The sequence below is a fragment of the Sesamum indicum genome, linkage group LG15 (genome assembly GCF_000512975.1).
Source record: "Sesamum indicum cultivar Zhongzhi No. 13 linkage group LG15, S_indicum_v1.0, whole genome shotgun sequence".
In the NCBI taxonomy this organism is placed as follows: Eukaryota; Viridiplantae; Streptophyta; class Magnoliopsida; order Lamiales; family Pedaliaceae; genus Sesamum; species Sesamum indicum.
In genome coordinates, this window is record NC_026159.1 from 4,774,307 (window position 1) to 4,793,345 (window position 19,039).

The 19,039-nt window shown below is 35.5% G+C and overlaps 5 protein-coding genes across 5 annotated transcripts in view; 3 read left to right on the plus strand and 2 right to left on the minus strand.

The window, feature by feature from the left end:
* Positions 1–3,217, plus strand: part of LOC105177885 (GDP-L-galactose phosphorylase 2) — a gene marked incomplete in the record, with an annotated part of 3,686 nt that extends 469 nt beyond the window's left edge. Inside the window, 5 exon segments of the mRNA XM_011101170.2 lie at positions 1–212; positions 650–1,077; positions 1,178–1,363; positions 1,468–1,728; positions 2,638–3,217. Coding sequence (XP_011099472.1) covers positions 71–212; positions 650–1,077; positions 1,178–1,363; positions 1,468–1,728; positions 2,638–2,964 — 1,344 coding nt within the window.
* Positions 4,792–5,704, minus strand: LOC105177886 (probable calcium-binding protein CML18). The gene has a single exon (XM_011101171.2). It carries the CDS (start codon positions 5,607–5,609, stop codon positions 5,151–5,153), a length of 459 nt encoding a protein of 152 aa, XP_011099473.1. The 5' UTR covers positions 5,610–5,704; the 3' UTR covers positions 4,792–5,150.
* On the plus strand, positions 8,842–12,164 carry LOC105177887 (probable fructokinase-6, chloroplastic). Its single transcript, XM_011101172.2, has 7 exons — positions 8,842–9,443; positions 9,776–9,987; positions 10,120–10,332; positions 10,569–10,766; positions 10,872–11,009; positions 11,237–11,353; positions 11,735–12,164. The coding sequence occupies exons 1-7, from the start codon at positions 9,281–9,283 to the stop codon at positions 11,867–11,869; spliced, it is 1,176 nt and encodes a 391-aa protein (XP_011099474.1). The 5' UTR covers positions 8,842–9,280; the 3' UTR covers positions 11,870–12,164.
* Positions 13,098–13,647, plus strand: LOC105177888 (polcalcin Bet v 4). Its single transcript, XM_011101173.2, has one exon. The coding sequence runs from the start codon at positions 13,184–13,186 to the stop codon at positions 13,433–13,435; it is 252 nt and encodes an 83-aa protein (XP_011099475.1). The 5' UTR covers positions 13,098–13,183; the 3' UTR covers positions 13,436–13,647.
* On the minus strand, positions 14,142–17,323 carry LOC105177889 (probable serine/threonine-protein kinase PBL7). Its single transcript, XM_011101174.2, has 6 exons — positions 16,223–17,323; positions 15,881–16,138; positions 15,613–15,785; positions 15,417–15,496; positions 15,170–15,317; positions 14,142–14,795 (listed from the first exon to the last, which is right to left on the minus strand). The coding sequence occupies exons 1-6, from the start codon at positions 16,779–16,781 to the stop codon at positions 14,451–14,453; spliced, it is 1,563 nt and encodes a 520-aa protein (XP_011099476.1). The 5' UTR covers positions 16,782–17,323; the 3' UTR covers positions 14,142–14,450.

The window sequence follows — 19,039 nt, forward strand, 5'->3', positions numbered from 1 at the left end:
TCCACAGGAAGAGAGAGAGAGACAGACAGAGAGAGAGAGAGAGAGAGAGAGAGGCATATTATAGCGTCCTATGGTGTGTATAGAGAGGATGTTGACTATTAAGAGGGTGCCCACGGTGGTTTCCAACTACCAAGAGAGTGGCTCTTCGGAAGACCTCAAAAGCAGGGCTGAGGGCTGCGGCCGCAATTGCCTCGGAGACTGCTGTTTGCCTGGTACATGCTTTCGTTGCTATGCCTGGTTTTATTTGGTCTCAGTTCTGAAATTGACAATAAGCTAAGTTTTCTAGTCTTCAGAAAAAAAAGTAAGTCAATTGATTAGCGACTCTTTTTATGAAATTTAATTATTATTTCTTTTCCATGTATGTAACTGTTTGTCTTGCCTTTCTTCATGTTGCTTATTCATGTCTGTTTGCTTGTTATGGTGTAGCCCAATTTAAACTTATGTATACATGCATATTTTATAACGGTTTTTGCCTTATAGAAATTGATTACTGAATTGAGCACTCTTTTCTGAGCGAATTAGTGCAGACATTGTTTTTAAGCAATTCGCTCGAAATCCAACGACAGTGATGAAAAGTTTGTTTGAAGAGAAACTAATGTGGTTTTTGTTTTTTACTAAGACTTCATGTTATTTCCTGTGCTCATTTCAGTTTCCAAGCTACCTCTATATGCTTTCAAGAATGATGAGCATGAGAGAGTTGAGGACATACATGGATCTTGTAATGGACGGTGTCCTCAAAGGTCCTCTTTGAACAATCTCTTGCTAGGACAGTGGGAGAATCGTATGAATAGGGGGCTTTTTAGGTATGATGTGACCTCCTGCGAGACAAAGGTCATTCCGGGGAAGTATGGTTTCATTGCGCAGCTGAATGAGGGACGTCACCTTAAGAAACGGCCAACAGAATTTCGTATTGACAAGGTTCTTCAGCCCTTTGATGAGAACAAATTTAATTTCACTAAAGTGGGTCAAGAGGAAGTACTCTTCAGATTTGAGCCAAACAAAGGCAAGACATCGTTTTACTTCCCTAGCTCCCTTGCTGATTCGGAGAAAGACTCACCGAGTGTGGTTGCAATCAATGTAAGTTACTTTACTGCCTCTACAACCCTGGTTACTGGGATGCACTGAATGTCTTTTATTTTTTGTGTTTCCTTTTACACACTTGCAATTTATTATTCAGGTGAGTCCTATTGAGTATGGACATGTGCTTCTGATACCCCGTGTCCTGGATCAGTTACCCCAGAGAATAGACAGGGACAGCCTCCTGCTTGCTTTTCACTTGGCTAAAGAAGCTTCAGACCCCTTTTTCAGAGTAGGTTATAACAGTTTGGGTGCCTTTGCCACCATCAATCACCTGCACTTTCAGGTATTTACATGAGCATCCTGTTAGCTGTTTGTTATGATATATCATTTAGCTCCGAGTTGGTGCCTTGTAACTAAGTTATTTCAACTGTATATCTTCAATGACAGGCATACTACTTGTCAGTGCCTTTTCCAATTGAGAAAGCGCCAACTTGCAGAACAATGAGTAGCAAGGGGTCATATGAAACTGGGGTGGTGGTCTCTAAGCTGCTGGATTATCCTGTGCGAGGTCTTGTTTTTGAGGGTGGATGTCAATTGCATGATTTATGTGATGCTGTTGCCAGTTCTTGCATTTCCCTTCAAAACAACAATATCCCTTTCAATTTACTAATTTCTGATCGTGGAAAGAGAATCTTTCTACTACCGCAGGTAATCTCCTTTTCTAATGTATTTATTTGTTCGTGGCATGCAATTAATGTAATACAAGACAAAATGTAGTGTCTAGTGATCTGAATTTGTGTGTCTAACAGAGAAGTAGGGTGTTTTTCTGTTATCCATAATATTAAAACAAGTATATGTTGATATGGATTCTACTGGTAGAGAGACCTTAGGCAGACACCCCCTGCAAATGCATGAAAATCAGCAATATTGAGTCTGTTATTATTCGATGAGCAATAAATTAGTATGTGGTGGTAAAATTGACAGTGGTGATCTTTTGATACTTCTTTTCTATGGCATAATTAATCTAGAACCAGTACTAGATATTGTTGAAAATGTTCAAGCCAAGGCTAAAGCTATTATAAGTATTTCAGGAATATTAGTCCATGCTCATGTGTACCATTTTCACACATTGGAAAATTATTTTGTTACATGAAGCAGAACATAGGGTCTCGATTTAGCTATAGATTGGGGAGGATTAGTAAACTAGCTATGTTTCAGTTTTTCATCCCAAAAAAGAGAAGGAAAAACTGGGAATGATATATCCCAGGAGTAGTCTGTTGTATATACATGCTGGTGGTGATGGGATCTCTCCCCTTTGTGGTTTTTGCTTCCAGAATCTTCCTTTTCTTCACATTAGTGCTTCGATGAGTTGCAACATATACTTACAAGGACATACTCAAAAATCTTTTTTGTTAACAAGAAAACGGGTTGGGATGAGGGAATATACTTCCAGAGAGATTGTGTTCATGCTCTTAAGTTATATTTGTTAACCTGTTTATCTCTTCTTGATGTGCGAGGTGAGATTAAAGTTTACTTCATAATTCATATAGCCCCTCAGTTTGATCAATATTTCCTGGAAAAAGAAAACTTTATATTCTCCCTTCCAATGTATTGCAGTGTTATGCTGAGAAACTAGCTTGTGGAGAAGTAAACCAGGAGCTCCTGGACACTCAAGTGAACCCTGCTGCTTGGGAGATAAGTGGGCACATGGTGCTTAAGCACAGAAAAGATTATGACGAGGCATCCGAACAATATGCATGGAGGCTTCTTGCTGAGGTTTCTTTGTCAGAGGAGAGATTCCAAGACGTGAAGCAGCTTGTTTGTGAGGCAGCTAATTTGCAGCCAGAGGACGAGTATAACAGCATACAGCCGGAGGCCAGATATGATTCCACTAGTCCACAAGTTACCACACATCTCCGTCAGGGTTGTCTTGTGCTGCATTAAATAGTAAAATTCTGTGTGTGGGGCTTCCAACATGAAGCACCTTTTGTTTGTCTTTTATTGGTAAGTGTAGTTGGTGTAACAACTTTGTGAAAACAACCTGCTGCTGTGTAAGCTTTTAGCTGCATTATAAGATCCTGTTGGAATTGTGATCTTCTATAGGAAGATGTGTAAACAAATGCTTCTATGAGTGGGTGTATAATTGAATGGCATGGCGTGGCATGTGTTGCCCTTTGATGTTCTATAGGAACATGAACTGTGAAGCCCTTTTTTATTTACTGAATTAGCGTTTATATATTCTTGCTGAGAAAAGGCGAATGTCTATTTCAAATGAATATTTTTTCAAATCTATTAATATTCGATCAAATGGAGTTCAAAATTTGAATAAAAAGATTTTAAAATTTTTTAAATTTAAAACCATCCAAATAAATTCAAAGAATTTGTTATTGAAGATCTGAAATTCATAATTTTAAATTCTTTAATCTAAATGCAACTTGAGACGTAACCATTGGACATGAATTCTTGGTATGAAAATCAAATCCAGGATTTCCTAATTTCTGCCTCTGCTTGTAGATATTCCTAGAGAGCTTTGTTCTTCCCATTACAGCTACCATTTGAACGGAAAATTTTCTCAGTTGAATATTTGATATCTTGATATTACAATAGAAATAACTACTTGTGCTTAAAGAATTTTTAAATTTGACTTCGAATTTGCAGGTTATGATTTATACATGACAGTATTCCTAGATAATAACGATCAATCTAACCATAGTTCTCGTGAGCTTGCTTTGATAAATGGATCGTAATTTTCATGTAATGTAAAGTTCTTTCTCCCTCCTACGAAAACTTTTTCCCTTTGACTTTTTACAGAAAATTAAGAGAGCATTAACATATTCCCTATTTCATTTCGCCTTAGTTTCCCTTTTCTCCAAGTAAGGTGCCAATGTATAAAGATAACGAAAACTCCTATTAATAAATTTATTATTTCTATTAAACGTCAAATTAACAATTAATATATCTAGTTTGTCACTTAACACTTATATTATAATAAGATCTAAAATCATGAGTCATAAGTTACTTGTCCTAATAAAATCACATGTGAAAAAGACATAATAGACAATCAAATCAAACACTAATTGATTTTGGAAATGGGACAAAACATTTGGACAACGAAATACAAAAATCAAGAGCATAAACATGGAATTATGGTGACCACATCGTTATCTTACAATACCAGTCAAGAGTTGATTAAATAAAGTAACATAGAAATAACCATGTGGTGCAGAGTAATATAATCTCAAATTAGACTAACACCCATAATTTATTGGGATTCAAACCCAAATTTAGAATTTGTTACTTGATCAGATCCTCGTCGTAATTCTCTATTTTAACTAATAAAATATAAGAATAATTTTTACATTTGATTTTATCTTTTATACAACTTCTATCTTTTGTATGATTATTGAAACCACCTACAGCAAAAAATAAAGATAGTTTGTGTAATATTATTAATATTTTTTGGTGTATGTGTAATTTTTTTCAAAATTAAAAAAAATTTGTGTGCGCAATGTCGATATTTTTTATTGATAAATAGTATTTTTTAAAAATAATATGAAAAAATTGTATAATTTTTTCAAATTATTATAAAAAAATTGTATAAATAGAACATAAAATAGTGGATGGAGACGTATTTTACTAAAATATGGTAGAAGCCAAAGGTTAGATCAAGAATTGCTCCAAATGGAAAATGGAATAGAATCCCACTCCCAATTTGTAGCCAAAAATGCCATGAATATCCAACACCACTTATACATTAAAAAAATCAGAGGCTGAATTAAAGGCACAAGATCATCCTGTCATCACATTCAAAAGATAAGCGCGTTGATCGATCAATTTCCAATCAACAAATCTACCAATTCCGCGTTGAGTGATAATGCTACCATTCCAACCACCCAATCAATCACAAGCAAAAGCAATAAAAAGTAGGTAATTGAGATTGGAAACGGACTCGTGATATATCCACCACCGCTTTTTCCGCCGAAATTGACATTAATGGCAACAACTTCCTTCCGTGCTTCCAGAAAAATGGAGAGCCGTTCAAGACTATACAGTAACTAAGCTGCTACTCCTAAAAATCTTACTTAAAATTCCGAGAAATTGAAGAAGGAAACTAAGGAGGTAACTAGAATTCATGAGGAAGCCCTAGTCATCATCTTCTTGAACTCCTCAAAATTCACGCATCCGTCACCGTCGACGTCGACGGAGCTGATCATCCTCCGGCAGTCCTTGAGCGAGCACTTCTCCCCCAGACTCCGGAGCACGGAGTGCAACTCACTCGCGGAGATCTTGCCGTTCTTGTCCTTGTCGTACAAGTCAAACGCCTCCTTCAGCTCCTTGTTGCTGTCCTCTCCTCCGCCGCAGTGGAACGCCTTGAACTCGTTCAAGTCGATGAATCCGTCGCCGTCGGTGTCCAACTCCGACATTATGCGCGCCACCTCGTCGCCGGGGGTCGCGGAGCCGAGTCCGTTGAGTATGGCGCCGAGTTCTGTCAGTGAAATCCTGCCGTCGCCGTTGGTGTCGAACTTGCTGAAGACCTTCTCGACTTCTTCTTCTAGAGTTAGCGATATAACTGCTGAATTCTTCTCCATTGATGAAGGGGGGAAGACAAGAACTCAAATCGCAGAAGACAAAGGAAAGAACTGCAGAGAGAGGAGACAGAGCTTTTTCCCCCAACAGGAGGGGTTGCGGCTATGTATTTATAGGGAGGGGGGACGCGGTTTTATGACGCGTTGAGTGAAGATTCAGTTTTCTGCAGAAAATTAGGTTATTTACTTTTTAATTAATAGGAGCAGTTATCCGCTGTGATGCAGATATACTCATCTCAATATGCCGTGTTACAGTGGGACCCATCTACGTAAATGCTTAAATAATATCAATATCCACATTTTAGATCGAGTAAATAATTGTTTGACTTTAATATTTTACATGGAAACATTATAAAGTAACACTAATTTGTTTATAATTTTAATTTAGTATAAAATGAGATGAGATTGTGCTGACTAAACTTTGGAATTTTACTAAAACCAAAGCATTATAGTTATTAAATTTATTTAATTAAATAATATTTACACTTGCAGAAAAAAATATCGATGCTATACTTTGAATTATTTATTAATAGCTAAGCTATTATAGGAGTCGTATATCATGTATATTGATCATTAATTATTTTTACAATTTGAAAATATTAATATAAAGCCCGTGATATGTATTGGATAATTAAATAAACTATATTTTAATATATATCCATAAAATTGATGATGGTTAGTGATAGAATCAATCACTTGATAGTTGATAAGATATGGACTAAATATGAGGTATATTTGAAAAAGATTTTAAGTTGAATTCTCCCTAAATTCAAAATTGGTTTTGTTTATATTTTCTTTAACATGAATTCATGTGGATGCAGCATTTTCATAATACCCAATTAGTCAAAATATTGCAGCTATGCATGTGAAAATCAAACTAACTTTGACAAGTGACAACAAACCTATAAATCCAGAATGGATTCAATAAATTAATAAAGAAATTTGTAAATTTTATTTTGATAACGTAAATTTTACACAAATTCTGTAAAAAATTAAAATTAAAATTAAAATTTATCTCTGCACAAACATAAAGTTAACACATATAATTTTTCTCAAGATAATCTATAGCATGTCTTTATTGGAGGAACCATTCAAATATTTAAGTCAGCATGTACACAGCATCACCAATCACTTAGGAACAACAGTAAATAATGCAGCAGAATTTTGTGCAGCAAATAAATATTTTTTATTCTTTTACTTAAACAGATAGACAACGCATCGTCTAACATTGCTCTCTTATGAGAGGAGCATTGGAAAATGCTGATTGATTTTCAACAAGTTGATTTTATTTTTACAGTGATATTTTTCATATTATTGTATAGGTTAAGAAATTACGTGTGAAAAACTCTGAATTTGATTGGAGAGTGTGGGGCCAAGGAAGAGTGACAAGTGTGAGGGTTTGTGGGAGCATGGAGCAGGTGATTGGGGCCGAAAGGGTAAAGAAGGAATAATGAAGAGTAGTAGTTATTAATACTAATAATACAATGTAAATGTGGGCATAGAGAACACACTCTGGCAGTTTTATGATTGAGACATGTACCTGTCAAAGGCGTGGTTCAGTTAAAGCCGCTTCACGGAATGTGTGGGCCAGCGCATTGCGCCATGTGAATCTCATCATCACTTCACCCTCGGATGGCGATGGGCTGATGATGGGCTTAAATGGCTGTTGTTGGGCATTGTGCGCCGCCAAGTTCAGAAGCTAGGTAATCAGTTTAGACGGATAAAGGTGAGCCTGTCTTTTCTTGGGCTGGGTTCATGTGGGCTCGCATGATCCATATCTTGTTCAGGGTCCGATTTGAATAATATTTCGAAATAAATAATAAAATAATTATTTTTCTTGAACTGTATACTAATTATATATATACACTGATCGAACTCAATCTAAAACGAAATTCTTCAATCGTATTTATATTTACGAAGATTTCACATTCAATTTTGTCCACAAGAATCAATCCACCATAGATTTTATTTATTCAAAATTAGTGGTATTATTTCCACTATTCCATTTTTATTAAGTTTTTAATAATATATAAACTCGAGATGACTATATTTGTACAATTTTATTGGGTCAATATACACAAATTATACGTCTGTCTTCAAGATCGATGAATTATTGCATCTTTAAATAAAAAATCATTTTCATTTTTGTCTATTTTTGTTCCAATTTTATCTTCCACCACACTACGAAATCTTTTGGATTCTCTTGTATCTATCCAATTATCTCATCAAGATACAAATTTTCCCAAGTAGTTCCATTGTGTTTGATATCGTAACCCCACAAATTATATTTGCATATTATGTGCAAAAATAGCTTGAGAGTTCAAAATTAAGATCTACAGATCGGACAGTGAAAGATCATATTGAATTTCATAGGACGAAAAAAAACAAAAAATGGCGAAAAGCTCAATCCCACATATTCATTAGAATATACAAATTACCCATTCAGAACATGCAAAAACAATGAAATATAATTCAAAATAAATGATTCATAATTCGCTGTTGAAATAGGTCTTGATTTATAAATATTATATGCGATGTGCAATAAACTAAATAGTTGAATGATTAACACACATCTCATTTTTTTGAAAATAGGGGATATATGTGATAATCATGAAACACTTACATACAAAATATGGATTTGACGGGTGAAATGTCAATTGTTTGAAATTAAATCAAATTCTTCTTAAAATTTGGTATAATTACACGTTGATGTTATGTGATTTAAAATATTATACCTATTACTTTTATTGTTTATTTTCGTCCAATAAATAGATTCATTAATTAATGAAATTTATTAAATTTGTTGATATCAGCAAAAAAATTGAATGAAAATTTATATTTATCTTGACTCACAAACTTATTGTAGGTCAAATAAATATTTTATAACTAAACTATCTTTATAAAGGTGAAGAAATACCTCTTATATGCCGGCATGTGAAGATAAATATGGTAGTTTCTGTTAGAAAAATTTATTTCACTTGCAATAAGTTAGTAATAAATCAATAAGAGGTAAATATGAATTTTCATTCAAATCTTTTTCTTTGCTGATATCAACAAATTTTATAATTTTAATTAATATATTAATTTATCTATTAGATGAAAATAAAAAAATTGATATATTAAATATAATTTCTTAAACACATGACATGAACTCTACATGTAATTATTCCGAACTTCATAAAAGAAATTGTGTAATTATTCCCAAAAGAAAAGGTTTTCTCGAATCTAATCTTCTGTGAATTAAGAAAAATGGGTCCAATCCCCAGTAAGAGTTGAGGAGTGTGAGGTGGTTGGCTGTCCAAAGAGATGAAAGCAGCTGGTGCAACACAGCAAAATCAAAACAAAGCTGTCCCGTTCATTCTTGGCTTTCTCCGCAGGATTAGTAACCAATAAAGTGCAAAACCCCCCTCGTACCCTCGCTTCCGACCCCCAACCAGTTATTATTTTCTCTTTTTAGAAGGAAAAAAAATGGATTTCTCCAAGAATTATCTTTTATTTCTGGAGAACTTTTGCTGATTCTTTATTTGGTTCGATGAATCCCATGTTGTCTGCTCGTTTTCCCCCTTCTCAGACCACCAATTTTAACGCCAAGAAAGAATTAATTGGGGCAGATTTTTCTTAGTGGATCAGTGAATTTTCGTTCCCTTCTTCTTCCCAGTCCTGAAAGTGGATAAATGGCTCTTCATTGTGCTGCTTTCAGCTTCAACTCTGTTTCTTTGAGTCCTCAAGCTTCTGGGCCGTCCCTCCGGTTCTTGAGCCCATCTTCTTTTCTCTGGAAAAAGAGTGTCAAAGCATCAGTTTTTTCTTCATTGTCTCCAGCAAGATTCAGGCTTCAAGGTGAAAATAAGTTATTCTCGTAGTGATTTTCTGTGTTTGTACCTTGGCTAATCTGTTTAGCTTTGATTAGCTAAAATTGCTTTACTATGAGGAGATACAAAGTGGAATTAGTTTAACAACATAGTTAGCTAATTACTAGTGCGGTTAAGCATGTTTTAGCCTTTTAGGTGGTGGGTGCTAAAAACATGTCGAATAATTTGAATAACAAAGGAGATTCATGCAGGAAGTGTCTTTGGCATGTCTTGGAATGCATTGAGTTGTTTAAATCAAGAAGGGAAGTTTTGATGATCTATCAGCTTGATATGTTGGTTTCCTAATTGTTTAATTTATAGGGAAAGCATTAGAAAGTGGTAATGGACCATTGAAATCGGATGAATCCCCTCTCGTCGTTTGCTTTGGCGAAATGCTTATTGATTTTGTACCAACGACAAGTGGACTCTCTTTGGCTGAAGCACCGGCGTTTAAGAAAGCTCCTGGTGGTGCACCAGCTAATGTTGCAGTTGGCATTGCCCGTCTTGGTGGTTCATCGGCTTTCATAGGCAAGGTATTTCGTGCATCCCAAAGTTCCTTGTACAGTCAACTAGCAATAACTACTGTAGTTCTTGTTGCTTTAGTTGGTTTTTATTATTTCAAAACATTGAAAGGTTACATACTCTTCTTTTTGGTTTCTGCTCAGGTTGGTGAAGACGAATTTGGTTACATGCTTGCTGATATTCTAAGGGAGAACAACGTAAATAATAAAGGAATGAGGTTTGATCCTGGTGCTCGAACTGCTTTAGCATTTGTAACTCTCAGAAAGGATGGAGAACGCGAATTCATGTTTTATCGCAATCCCAGTGCTGATATGTTACTCCAGGAGTCCGAACTTGACCTGGATTTGATTAAGAAGGTAACAACACTAACTATCAGAAGCTAAATTATTGCTGAAGAAAGTTAAGATGGAAGGAGAAGCGAGAAGGCAATCATATTACTTTTACACGTCGAGTTGTGTTTAAAAAAGTATATCAATTATTTCATTATGTGAACTTCAACTGAAGATTGAGGTGTTCTTGTAACTTTAAGGTCTTAGATTTCCATATTGTCGGAGCAGGATTGATCTGTTGGTTGATTGTTGATGTCCTCCAGGCCAAAATATTCCACTATGGTTCGATTAGCTTGATTACAGAACCTTGTAAATCGGCCCACATTGCTGCCGCGAAAGCTGCGAAGGATGCCGGTGTGATCTTGTCATATGACCCCAATTTGAGACTTCCTTTGTGGCCGTCTGCAGAAAGTGCTAGAGAAGGCATCCTTAGCATTTGGGATACCGCTGATATAATTAAGGTAGTCTCAAACCTATTCATTACCATATAGCCTCCAATGTTTATAACTTATCTGTTATACAGATCATTTATGTTGACCTTTACGTTTCGATGATGCAAACATCAGATCAGCGAGGAGGAAATATGCTTTTTAACACAAGGAGAAGACCCATATGACGATAACGTTGTTCGCAAATTGTACCATCAAAATCTGAAATTACTCCTTGTGACCGAAGGTCCTGACGGTTGCAGATATTACACCAAGGTCTGCTGTCTATACTTCGAGTCCTTCACAAACTTAGTAAAATCCCACTATTTTTGTTCATTCTCTAATAGGTGACAGTGCTTAAAAAATTCACCCTGATGTTATAACAACTGCAGGATATTAAATAATGCAAGGCATGCAGTATTTTTCTTTCATCATTTTCTTAAACATTTGTTTTGATTTGTTGTGGCAGAGTTTCTAATCATTCTTGGATTTGCCTTCTCCAGGAGTTTAGTGGAAGAGTGAAGGGTCTGAAGGTGGAACCTGTAGATACCACAGGTGCCGGCGATGCTTTTGTAGCCGGAATCCTATCACAGCTAGCTTCTGACACCTCATTGCTACAGGTAAAATTTTATAGCTACAACAGATGACTCTAAATGTTGCAAAATACGAATTTAAGACTATTCTAGACCGGATATCATTGTCTAAGCTTGAGAAAACCAAGAACAATTGCAATTATTCAGTACTTGGTAATACTGTATTCATATGTACGTACACTCATCCATTTCGTAATATACCTACGGATTTGCCTTCTAGTATATTTAGATAGTTCTATCACCTCTCACTGTTCTTGCTCTTCAAGTGCCAAAAACAGTTTCAAATGTTACTTGGTGATAAATCTTCTTTACCGGAGTCGAATTTTAGTCCATTTAATCTCCATCTAAGAAAACTTCAATAACCAGTACTAATCACCCAACACAATCTCGATGAATAATCTTTTGCAGGACGAAGGTCGGCTGAGAGATGCTCTGAGATTTGCTAATGCTTGTGGTGCCTTGACTGTGACGGAGAGAGGCGCTATTCCAGCTTTGCCGACTCGAGAAACTGTACACAGTGCCCTGCTCAAGTCAGTAGCATAGATTTTCTTCTCTAAAACATCATATCTAGCTGATGTATGACCAAATCCAAAACCTCCCATTTTTTTTCCATCAAGAGCCGGTAATGTGCATAGGTGCACAATTTACAAAACTTGTTCTATTGTCTCATCCAGTCTAGACTCTGGACCATCCCGATTTTCGGTCTGCAATGTACTTGGGGACTTAGACACTCGATCACATAAAGAGGTGATGCCTCTCCAGTCGAGTTCCATTGTCATATCTTCAAGTTGCAAGTATATAAATTGCAAGCGTGTTATGTTTGCATAATTGCATATCATTTGCCAATTAGTAAGGGTCGTATGACGTTGATAGAGAGGAGAATTATTTAATATTTAATATTTAATATTTTTAACAGACTTGGCCAATTATTTCTCTCTAATACGATTCCAACTCCAAGATGAGCTCTCCATGACTACTTATTGATTGAGATCTGATCAATCATTTATCATGTTTGTTTCTTGAAATTCTGAGAATAACACTAAGAATTGGTAGACAAGCTTTGTAGTTGAAAAATAAGATGAGAATTCTCTGAATACATATATGATCTTTTACTTGTGGAAATTTATCTTTTTTGTGTAAGTTTATTATTTTTATTATTTATAATTATAGTAATATATTGATTAATTTATTGAGATATTATGTAATTATATTCTTACCGCTGAAAACAAAGAGAGAGAGAGAGAGAAAGAAAGAAATAAAATGGATGTGACGTCATATGATTGATTTATATTCTTTTTAAAAATTAAAATAAGGATAATTACATCTATACCTAATGACTTATGGTTTATTTACACTAATTACTTTTATTTTTTGAAAAATTACTCCTACGTCTACAAGACACATCAACGTTATGTACACAAACGATCATTGATTTTTAGAAAATTGCACATACATTTTCTAAAATCGTCAACAACATTAACACAAACTATTCTTTTTTTGGTATCAAATGTGATTTTTATAATTACACAAAAGATATAATTATTTATGTTAATAAACTATAAATCATGAGTATAAATATAATTATCTCAGTAAAATATATAACTAAATTAAAACACAAGATCCTTCACATCCAATTCTGAGGTCCAGAAATCTTCCGAGTCCCATTAAAAATAACTAATTTTTGTGTAATTCCAACGTTAAATTTGGATGGCCAAATACGATGAATTCATCCCGAGGCACAAGGATGGCCATAGGCTGCAAGAAAACGATCTCATCATAAGCCAACCTCACACATTCTTCCCATCAAATTTCCCTACCTAACAAAAATATTTGCAAAGAACAGCATTTCGTAGAAGCATGGCTGATGATCAGGAGAGGGCCGACTGGGAACGGCTGTTTAAGCGTTTCGACGCCAATGGCGATGGCAAAATCTCGGCGGTGGAGCTGGGGGAAGCCCTGAAGCAGCTTGGCTGCGTCAGTCCGGACGAAGTCAAGCACATGATGGATGAGATCGACACAGACAAAGACGGATACATTTCCTACGACGAATTTACTGAATTCGCTTCGGCAAACAGGGGCTTAGTCAAGGACGTTGCCAAGATATTCTAGGTTTTGTATTTTTGCTATTTCTATATATAGGTATCCTCATGGATTTATCGTATTAATCCTGGGACTTGAATGTCCTTTTGCTTGCATTAATTTTATTAGTACTAATGATCTTATGTTGATGTCCTGGTGGCCTCCTTTGTTTCAATGTCTGGATTTTTTTGGTTTTAAATTAGTGTTGTAATGCAATTCAAATATACAGATTCATCTATAGATTTTTTGTGTCATTTGAAAATATTATAAATATGACATATGAATTTAAAGCGGAATACAAGACCGAACATCAATTTGGTCCGAATGAATTGTTACATACCAAATGCAGGCAAGTCGTCCCCATGGAGACAGTCCCATGATTTGGGCTCAAGATCTCCTGCCGAAGGTTTTGGATTCAAACTTGAGTAGGTGATTGATTAAATCAAGGCTATTGCATTTATGGGTTTTGTCCGAATCACGTTTGGCCATATGCAACTAATAATATTTTGCAAGTGTTATATGTGATTAATCGGTCTGGTTCGATTATGTATCAATTATACAACTAGTGTAGTAAGTATCATATGATGAGATTTGTTCAATTTAAGACCAATCTGAGCTAGAATTTTTCAAGAGGGGTAGAGCACATGGTACCTTGCATTGACTGCACATGGCATAGTATTTATCTCCAGGAACAAGGAATATTGCACATGCTCACAACACAGAAAATTAGATCTAGTGAAGAGTGAGCCCTTAGGGAAAATAGAATAATATGATGTCCAAATAACATTAGTCAAACTACATCTGCAAATTATTCCTCTTTGTCTAACTTGGCAAAAGAAATCATGCCATCTCTCCCCGGATAAGGTAAGGAAGGGAGGATGCAGGCTATACAATCACAAAAACCTTGTCACGACATCATTTCTATACAAAATCAAACTTGCTGGCCCTAATACTAAATTTGTTTCTTTTAGTAAACATCTAAAACAAAGACTTGAGAGAAAATAAAAGCAGAAAAGAAAAGGTGGTCAGATTCTTGAAGTTAGTATCACCGGCAGTAGAGGTGATCATCGTCCTCAAACTCAACTCCTAGCATGGCCAATGCAAAATGACTTTTCATTTCACTCTTTGTCCGTTTCAATGATTGGGGGTAGCTATCGTGTACATTACCGTTACCTGACAAGACGGCCTTCTTTCTGTTTAAGCCAATGAGTTCTTTTCCTTGCAGTATTCTGACAATCTCGCCCATCCCGGGCCTCCTAGACTCCTCATTGTTTATGCAAGCAGTTGCAGCTCGAACCATCCGGGCTATCTGCTCAGAGTTCTTTTGGGTGAATGTTAGCTGTGGATCAAGCAACTTTTCTACACCTCCTTGCTCCAGCAGTGGCTTTGCCTGAAATGGTAATACGAGAAATGCATTAGAATCGTCTAACCGATGACGTTTTCAGTGGATGCAAATGCATTATTTGATGAAAACAGTTGAGAGTGATGTATTAACTGAAGACAGAATTCAAATAGTTTTCTAAGTAACGAATGGTCCCGGGCTCCCATTTAAATTAAAGTGCAACATAACAACCCAATCCCTATGATATGTTATCTCAAGCCTCAAATAAGACAGGCATGTATTACTACGTCCAGATTACAGATGCCGTAGCTCTAGTGCTTAGACAGCACTAGTGTTCATATGCAGCTGATGAGGCCAATAAATGGGGACCGTCAAGTAATGTACTAGAGGCAAATAACGCAAAAAATTAAGCAGTGACCTACCCACAAAACCAAATTTTCTTCTCCTGGTCCGCGTTTCGATTCAATTGGCTTCCTTCCAGTTATTAGTTCCAACAGCACAACGCCAAACGCATAAATGTCGGTTTTATCAGACACCTTTCCATGCTGGAAATACTCAGGAGCTAAGTACCTACAAGATTCAGCAATCTAAGAAATCCCTCTTGGTTTACTGTAGGAACAAGAAACATAATTACTAGTATTACATGCTTCTTCCACATTAAGTTCATACCCAAATGTCCCTTTAACAGTTTTGCAAAGGAATGGGACTGAAGGTGCAGGCGTCCATGTTGCCAAACCAAAGTCACACAACTGCAAAATCATTAAAGGAGTTAAACAATACTAAAAAAGAATCGAGCAAAACAAGTTAGTGGGCTGGTAGGTACAACTAATATTCCACAAGCCAAGAAAATGATGCTTTTCCTTACCTTGGGTGTCTTCTTGGAGGAAAGAAGGATGTTTGAAGGTTTAATGTCCCTATGAACAACACATCTTTCTGTTCCACTATGCAAATACTCAATTGCCTCGGCAATTCCCATGGCAACCTTATACCTAGCTGACCATGGGAGTCCGGTGCTGCCAGTCATCCCCCTCTTCTTCTCTGCACTTGATAATAACTTCTCAAATCACTTAACTTTCATAAACACTACAGACTACTTAGGTAAACACAAAGAACGAAACAAAACGAAATTATACCATGCAAGTATTGCTCTAAGCTTCCACCAGAAACATATTTGTAGACCAAAAACAATCCCCCGTCAGCATCTATACAAAATCCAACCAGCGGAACGACGTAACGGTTATGTAGAGAACTTGCAATCATCAACTCCCTGCAAAATGCCTTTGAAGACTCCTTATCGTCCTTATCCAACCGCTTGATTGCCACAGCGGTCCTCAGAATTCCCACTCTTCCTTTAAACACACAGCTCAATGCCCCTCTCCCCAATACTCTACCTACTCAACACACCAAAAGCAATTCAGGTGACAGAAACTTTAACAAAATCAATAGGAAAGAAATCAAAAGAAATCGTTGAGTACCATTTGAAAAATTTCCTGTGGCAGAGAGAATTTCAGAATAGCTGAACCTAATCAAAGAGTGTGCCACAGGGGAAATACTCCTCTCCAGTGATTCAATCCTCCTCCATTTCAGCTCTCTAGACTTGGAATCAGTCAACAAGCCATTGTCCAAATTCACCATTAACACAGTAGCAGAAGAGCTATTATTCACGGTCATGGACTCGAGCTCAACCTGAGAACAGAAACTGAACCTAAAAGAGGAGTGGACTGAGTGTGGCTCCTCCACCCCACAGCCGCCAGACTCCGCCAGCAACCAAGCCTTATTGTGCTCTAAACTGCAGCCACCACAATCACCATCCTTCTCCTCATTCTCGCCGGAGCTCCGCCGCTGGCGGCGGGGAATGACGCAACCTAAACCGAAATCCCAGATCATTTTGTACAGTAAAGATTTGAACTTTACTTCAGAATCATCAAATTCACAGAACCCATCATGATCAGAAGCTGTAGTGCATAAAGCATGCGACTTTGAGAAGAATGAGGCGTCTACGGAGCTGGTACAACTATTTCTAGACAAGCCCATTTTAATTCTACAGATCTCCAAAAGCAAAAAAACACAGAAACCCAGAAGCAAGAAGGAATCAAGAAAAGCGGAAAAAGAGAAAAGCTGAAGCAACTTTGCTTGAAGGGCGAGGAGAGAATTTTAATTACTCCTGAGGATGAAAAGGAGATGGATAGTGTTGGGAAAACGGGTGCGAATTTTTGCCTAAACAAATAAATGTAGTTGGAAGGATTATAGTAATGGGAGAAGGTGGGAGATGGTCCCAAGAACCAAAGGAAGACCGACGATGATAAATGAATAGGATGTCATACAGACTACTGAATTAATGGCAATATGCTAATAATAAAACTAGGAACAAGAAAAGTGTGAAGCTGATGAAGAGAGAGGGGGTGGGGGGGTCGGTGTGTGTTAAGGTTAAACAAGACAAGCAAAACCAGCAGCTGATGAGGGGGATGGGGGGGTGGGTGTTAACTGTTTAAGGTTAACAAGACCAACAAAACCTGCAAAGAGTACATTTTCATGCATAAAAGTCGGAAATGGAGGATTCCAAACGTGAGAGGGGTGAGTGAATTACATTGATGTACAGTATAAACAAATAACTAATTTATGACAAGTATAACAATATTTATTACATAATTCATTGAAATCTTTTTTTTATGATAGAAACAATATTATTTTCATAATTTCATAAAATCTATCTACATATATAGCAAATATTTTTTTGGATTAAATTGGTAAAGTTTTGAACAAATAATTCTTTATTGGTGTTTTTGAATTTTTTATTGTTATAAAAGTTCTCATTGATTAGAAAATCTCATTTATTATATATTAACAATTTAATTTGTATTTATCTACAAAATCATTACACAAAATTTTAGTTTGAAAATTAGTACTTATATTTGCAAAATTCTATGTTGAGGATCAGGATAGTAATACAGTTTGTATTTATCTTAAACAAATTCAAATTTTAGAGGATTATATATTATCCTGAGGATCAGGATAGTAATACAGTTTGTATTTATCTTAAACAAATTCAAATTTTAGAGGATTATATTTTATCCATTAAAAAATATTATTTATCTTATCACTATAATTTATTTTTAATTTTGACCATATACTTTTTAATCCCTCATTCTGAAGTAAGTTTTTAATTTTTAATCCGGTAAAATAATTATTTCTTACAACATTGACATTATCATGAATTTTCTTCAGTATTAGATTATCATTTTGATTTTGATTTCGTAATTTGAGCTATTATTATTTTGCTTATCGTTTATCACATAAACATAAGTTTGATTATCTAGCTAAACCAAAAATAAAATTAGATAATTTGTTTACCAAACAAACATAAAAAAAATGTTTTTTTATTAATTTATACTCTTTATATTTTATAAATCAATTCGATTATAATCTTACTCTTGTTGATAGGGTCTTAATCTTGTCAGATTGTCAAGACGTACCAAAATTATGAAAGATACTAAAATAAATATAAATTTGGTGATTACTGAATATCCAATTCAATTATTTGTGATGCCATTTGTTAGCTTCCATTTTCTGCCTACTAATACGTTGGCATATTGTTTGGGCTCCAATATTTTAGAGATAACTTTTGGCTCTCATTTTATTCCATTGTTGTTGACAATCAACAGTTCATGATGTGTGTTTAAAGTTAAAATGTTGTAGGCCAAATTTAAATATAAAAATTATTTAAATATGTTTAGGTAAAATTAAAATTTTTAACACGTGACCTGTAAAGTAAAAACGGTAAGAACTACTTTGGAAACGTCCAATTATATATAGTCCTCTCATGCATAGGTTATTTAATGTCATTGTGTTTAAATGACAATATACTAATGGACAATTTAAAATAAAGTGTCACATTGAATTAAGGGTTGGAGTACAATTATTATTTATTAATGGATAGAATCCATAATTATATATTACATAAGCATCAATAAATTTATACATCGGTTCGATCAATAAATTTATATTAAGTGAGATAAATACATATTATAATAAATCCACATTCAAGTTCAATAAAACTCGAACTCATGACTTTCAACTTATTTATGAGACTTCAATTTTAGTCATTAGATTAAGCCGGAGTTGTAAATAAATAAACAGTAGTTTTAAAAGTGAAATTTGCTGGGTATTTTTTTAAAAAAAAATCTGAGTCAAGAATGGGATTAACACATTCAACACATGTCCACCAACAATGCAGAGTCAGGTGACAGAGTTGAAGTAGGAAAGGCGGATTATTACATCCTGAGGCAATGACT